General features: G+C 38.4%; 1 protein-coding gene across 1 annotated transcript in view; it reads right to left on the bottom strand.

Annotated features, from left to right (window-relative positions):
- The window catches only part of SYPL1 (synaptophysin like 1), a 26,367-nt gene that overhangs the window by 7,515 nt on the left and 13,233 nt on the right, over positions 1–5,619 (bottom strand). The window contains exons 3-4 of the mRNA XM_012812113.2: positions 5,264–5,385; positions 2,903–3,110 (exon numbers count right to left, since the gene is read on the bottom strand). Of these exons, the coding sequence (XP_012667567.2) occupies positions 2,903–3,110; positions 5,264–5,385 (330 nt within the window). The remainder of the gene's footprint in view (positions 1–2,902; positions 3,111–5,263; positions 5,386–5,619) is intronic.

Here is a 5,619-nt window from a genome sequence, read left to right as displayed (position 1 = left end):
GGACTATAGGCACCTGCCACAAGTGCCCAGCTAGGTTTTCTTTTTTTTTTTTTTGAGACAGAGTCTCAAGCTATTGCCCTGGGTAGAGTGCTGTGGCATCACAGCTCACAGCAACCTCAAACTCTTGGGCTTAAGCGATTCTCTTGCCTCAGTCTCTCAAGTAGCTAGGACTATAGGCGCCTGCCACAACGCCTGGCTGTTTTTTGGTTGTAGCTGTCATTATTTGGTGGGCCCAGGCTGGATTCAAACCCACCAGCTCAGGTTTATGTGGCTGGTGCCTTAGCCACTTGAGCTGCAGGCGCTGAGCCTCAGCTATGTTTTCTATTTTTAGTAGAGGGGTGGCACCTGTGGCTCAGTGAGTAGGGCACCAGCCCCATATACTGAGGGTGGTAGGTTCAAACCCAGCCCTGGCCAAACTGCAACCAAAAAATAGCCGGGCGCTGTGGCGAGTGCCTATAGTCCCAGCTACTCCAGAGGCTAAGGCAAGAGAATCACCTAAGCCCAGGAGCTGGAGGTTGCTGTGAGCTGTGATGTCACAGCACTCTCCCAAGGGCAACAAAGTGAGACTCTGTCTCTACAAAAAGTATACATATTTTTAGTAGAGATGGGGGTCTCAGTCTTGCTCAGGCTGGTCTTCAACTCCTGAGCTCAGGTGATCCTCCTACTTTGGTCTATCAGAGTTCTAAGATTATAGGCATGAGCCACCTGATCTGGCCTCCTAGACCCCTTTTAAATAAGGCTTGGAAGTCTGCAGAAGATACAGATTTCTAACATGTAATTCATGCTGAATAAGCATTGCAAATTAAAATAGTTGGTGTCTTTTTGAAAGGCCCTTAACAACCAAGAAGTATTTTATGAAAACATCTAGCTTTCTTATGTCTTCTAACACATAAGAAACAGAATAAATCTGAATGATAAAAGATCATTTTATTCTTTACTTACCATTTGCATTCTTACAGTCCAGGCAGCAAAAATCAAAAATAAGTAAATAAAGCTAGTTATTGTAAGGATGGTCAGTCTTTATAGTGAAATTAACAAAAAAATTCTTAACTCGCGGTTTTTCAATCTGAGCTAAAATCTATCACTTCCTTTGCCTGCTTTCTTTCTCTTGCTAGCAGCCCATCCCACTCTATCTCTGTGGATTTCTATTTTTATAAACCACAGAGACCCACCAGGCCAAAAGGAAATGTAAATCCTTCTGTTTGTCTTTTGGAATCTGTTCCTTTCAGTCTCAAGTAGTTCCTGAGCATCCAGGATGAACAATGAGATATGTCTTCAAATTTGCTGGGGTTTTGAAAAGCAGATGGACCCGTTTTCACAATACTTTGTGATTTTGACTGCATTTTTCTTTTTGTCCCCCCTACATTCAGGGGGCCATGTGACCTCAAAGACCAGCATTCTTCCTTTTCTTTCTTAGGGGTGCCATTCTATCTCCCTGTTCTCTGCCTTCCCCTCTCTTTTCCTTCTCTTCCTTTCTTCTAAAATATAAAATAAACTTATACTTTTATATCCTAATCTTGGCCTAGAGAAATTCTTTTCTTATCTGGCATGCAGCATCTACTGAGTTCTCTGTGCTAATAGTCGTCTTATTTAATAATCCTTCATATTTAAATACCCTTTCCTTTAAAGTAAATGCACAAATAATTTGTAATGGTCAGTGTTTTCTCATATATATGTATATATAAAAATTACCAGTATCACAAAAACATCTCTGTTCTCTCTTTAAATCAGTAACACTAAATCTGACTTTAGGTTATTTTATAGTGGAGGTCCAGCTTAAAATCATGGCTTATCTCTGGATTTGCCACTAATAATCCAAGGCAGATTCTACTAACTCAATCTCAGAGAATATGTTATTTCTAGCTCAGCAGACTCTAAAGCCAAGAAAAATACTAGCACTTCAAATCCAAATCCTTTGTTGGCATCTCAAAGATTCAAAATTGGCTCATGGGGCTTGGCGCCTGTAGCTCAGTAGTCAGGGCGCTGGCCACATACACTGAGGTTGGAAGGTTTGAACCCAGCCCAGGCCTACTAAAACAACAATGATAACTGCAACAAAAAATAGCCAGGTGTTGTGGTGAAAGCCTGTAGTCCTGGCTGGAGGCTGAGGCAAGAGAATCATAAGCCTAAGAATTTGAGGTTGCTGTGAGCTGTGATGCCACAGCACTCTATCACGGGAGACAGTGAGATTCTGTCTCAAAAAAAAGAAAATTAACTCATGGATGCCACTAGTGATGAATAAAAGAATTATCTGGCTCAGATTTCAGATTAAAGAATTTAGGAAAATAGATCAGGAATCAGCAAACTTTTCTGAAAAGGGCCAGATAGTAAATATTTTTTATCTGTGTCATAACTATTCAACTCAGCCACTATAGCATGAAAGCAGTTACACACAATGTGTAAATGATTGGGTATGGATGGGTTCCAAAAACACTTTATGTAAAAAGATAGTGAAATTGGATTTGACCCATGGGCTATGGGTTGCTAATGTGTGATACAGACCATTAAGTTCAATAAGATATTGTAGAGGCATAAAGGGGGTCTTTGAGGAAAGAGAAAAAAGATAAGTAGAAAACAGTTGAGACTACTGGTATAATCAGCAATTCTTTAAATTAACGGCATTAATTTCTATTTAATTTTTCTGCTGTTTGCAATCTAATATGCTTTATCACATATTTTGAGTTTTTCTAGGTTAAAACAGAGTAAAAACAAATTTTCCCCAGAGTGCAAATAGGCTAAAGAACTGGGTTAAACTTAACAATGGAGAAAGCTCAAGCTCATGGCAAACATAAGCTAAATTAAGCTGAAGTGGCCTTTAAGTCAAGAATTTTGATTTCCAATGTGAGAAATTCTATATTGAACCTACACAAATTATTTTTGTATTGAAAAAATGATTACTTACAATCATGGGAAGTTTACGACTCTCCCGATACAGGTTTGTGTAACCAACGTAAAGCAGAAGGGCTGCAATGCAGTACAGGAACACAAAGACTGCAAACGTAACATAGAATTGTGCAGAAGAGGAGTAATCTCCTATGAGGTAATTACTTTTCCAATTGATATCACACACATTTACATTTGGAGGTGTCTCAAATGATACCTGATTCAACCTATTAAAATAAACATATTAATTACTCTCCCAAAGAAGACAAACACTTAAGCAGAATATTAAGACAGTGTTTCAAAAATCATTCCCCAAATATATTAAAAACTTATTTTTCTGAGATAGAGTCTCACTATGTTGCCCTTGGTAGAGTGCCATGGTGGCACAGTTCACAACAACCGTGAACTCCTGGGCTCAAGTGATTCTCTTGCCTCAGCCTCCCAAGTAGCTGGGACCACAGGCACCCGCCACAACTCCTGGCTATTTTTATTTATTTTTATTGTAGTTGTCACTGTTGTTTGGCAGGCCCAGGCTGGGCTCGAACCTGCTAGCTCCGGTGTACGTTGCTGGTGCCCTAGTCACTTGAGCTATAGGCGCCGAGCTGAAAAAACATTTTCCTTTAAAATAAAAGATTAAATTCAAATATTTTAAGTAAACTGAAACTTTCATATAAATATATATATTATACCTCATAATTGCTTTCTGATTAAATATAAGCTGAGTTAAATATTTTCTTTCTTTTTTTTTTTGAGACAGAGTCTCACTTTGTCACCCTTGGTAGAGTGCCATGTGTCATAGCTTACAGCAACCTCAAACTCTCAGGCTCAAGTGATTCTCTTGCCTCAGCCTCCCAAGTAGCTAGGACTATAGGTTTCTGCCACAACACCTAGCTATTTTTTGAGATGGGGTCTTGCTGTTGCTCAGGCTGGTCTCCAACCAGTGAGGTCAGGCAATCCACCACCTGCCTTGGCCTTTCAGAGTGCTAGGATTATAGGCATGAGCCACTGAGCTTGGCCCCTGAGTTAAATATTTTCACACCCAGAAACTATCTTCCTGCAATAAAAAAAAAATAGACAATTAGGAGGGATTATATCTAATAGTTTACAATTTGAGACAATATTCCATTCTTGGAGGCAAAGTTTGTGTGACTAGCCCCAAGGGAGCCAATTATGATGATGATTTACATTTTAATACCAGATTAGTTACTAACTGAAAATTAACATGGCCTTTAATTTTGCCCATCCATCAGTAGCAAAAATACTTGTTACTACAGATGTTGGTAACAGGCCCTTGTACCAGAACTGCACAGAAGACAGAGAGAGAGGCTTTGAAGAATACTAAGCACTTGTTATATGACTTATCTTTAATATATAGATTTTATTTCATCATTGAAACATCCTTACAAAGTAGTATTTCCAATAAATTGAACCAAAAAATTGAGTCTTATAGAAGTCAAGTTAAGTAAAGACAGTAAGCAGAAGAAGATTCATACTTGGCTTAAACACAGAACATGTTCACTGAACTCTTCAATGAATATTGAAGTCAAATAGAAGATTTCACAGACACAGTATTCATTGTAGGTTAAGAATAAGAAAGTATGGCTTGGTACCCATGGTTCAGTGGTTTAGGGCATTGGGCACATACACCGGGGCTAGCAGGTTCAACCCTGCCTGGGCCTGCTAAACAACGACAACTACAAAAGAAAACAGCTGGGCATTGTGGTAGGCACCTGTAGTCCCAGTTACTTGGGAGGGTGAGGCAAGAGAATTGCTTAAGCCCGAGAGTTTGAGGTTTCTGTGATCTGTGATGCCATGGTACTCTACTGAGGGCGACTAATAAAACTGTCTCAAAAAAAAAAAAAAAAAGAAAAAAATAAGAAAGTATGATTTTATGCTAGTGAATGTAACAAGAAACATGAATTTTTCTATTTATACAAATACATGTCTTAAAACTATATAAAGAACGTTAATGTCCAGTAATTGCAATATGAGAATAACTGATTCTCACAAATTGTGTTTCTTCTATTTTAGGAGTTCTCACACTAAAGTGATAGAGCAGTCTCTATTTTGTTTTGTTTGCTAATTTCCAAACAAGTGGGATCACAGAATAAAAATGTCAAGGCAATGTCATTACTATAAAAGCTTCTAAATGCTTACTTTTATTTTGGTAATAATTTATCACAGACCAGGGAATGTTTATAGTCAGCCCTTCATTGGTCTGTGTGCCAGAGTCTCAGTAGTAATGATCACTCACAAATGAGCATGCAATCTAAAATTTTCTATCCCTGCCCCCTAGTCAATAAATTACTGGAAATCTTAATGAGTCAATTGATGTGAAAATAAAAAAATGTTAAGCCATAAAAACAAATAAATAACTTACCTGAATGGATAACCAAAAGTAGCTGTAATAGTTTTATTGTCATTTGCAGGTGGACAATGCACTAGAATTTCTGTTTTGCCCTTAAAACCTCCACAGGTAGCGAAAGTAAAGATGGAAGCAATCTACATAAAGTGAGACCAAAAAAGAAAGAAAAAGCATTAGTGTACCCTCCAAAACAAGGGTCATTAAAACTGTAAGTATACTAATTACTAAAAACGGGTGTACTAACCTCTAGAAATTCCTTTTTTTTTTTTTCTGAGACATAGTTTCAGTATGTCACCCTCAAGAGTGCCATGGAGTCACAGCTCACAGCAACCTCCAACTCTTGGGCTTAGGCGATTCTCTTGCCTCAGTCT

Source organism: Otolemur garnettii, unplaced genomic scaffold (assembly GCF_000181295.1).
Source record: "Otolemur garnettii isolate 467f Iridium unplaced genomic scaffold, OtoGar3 scaffold00005, whole genome shotgun sequence".
Lineage (NCBI taxonomy): Eukaryota > Metazoa > Chordata > Mammalia > Primates > Galagidae > Otolemur > Otolemur garnettii.
Note: the sequence above shows the minus strand (reverse complement) of the source record. Positions and strands in the feature narration are given on the sequence as shown.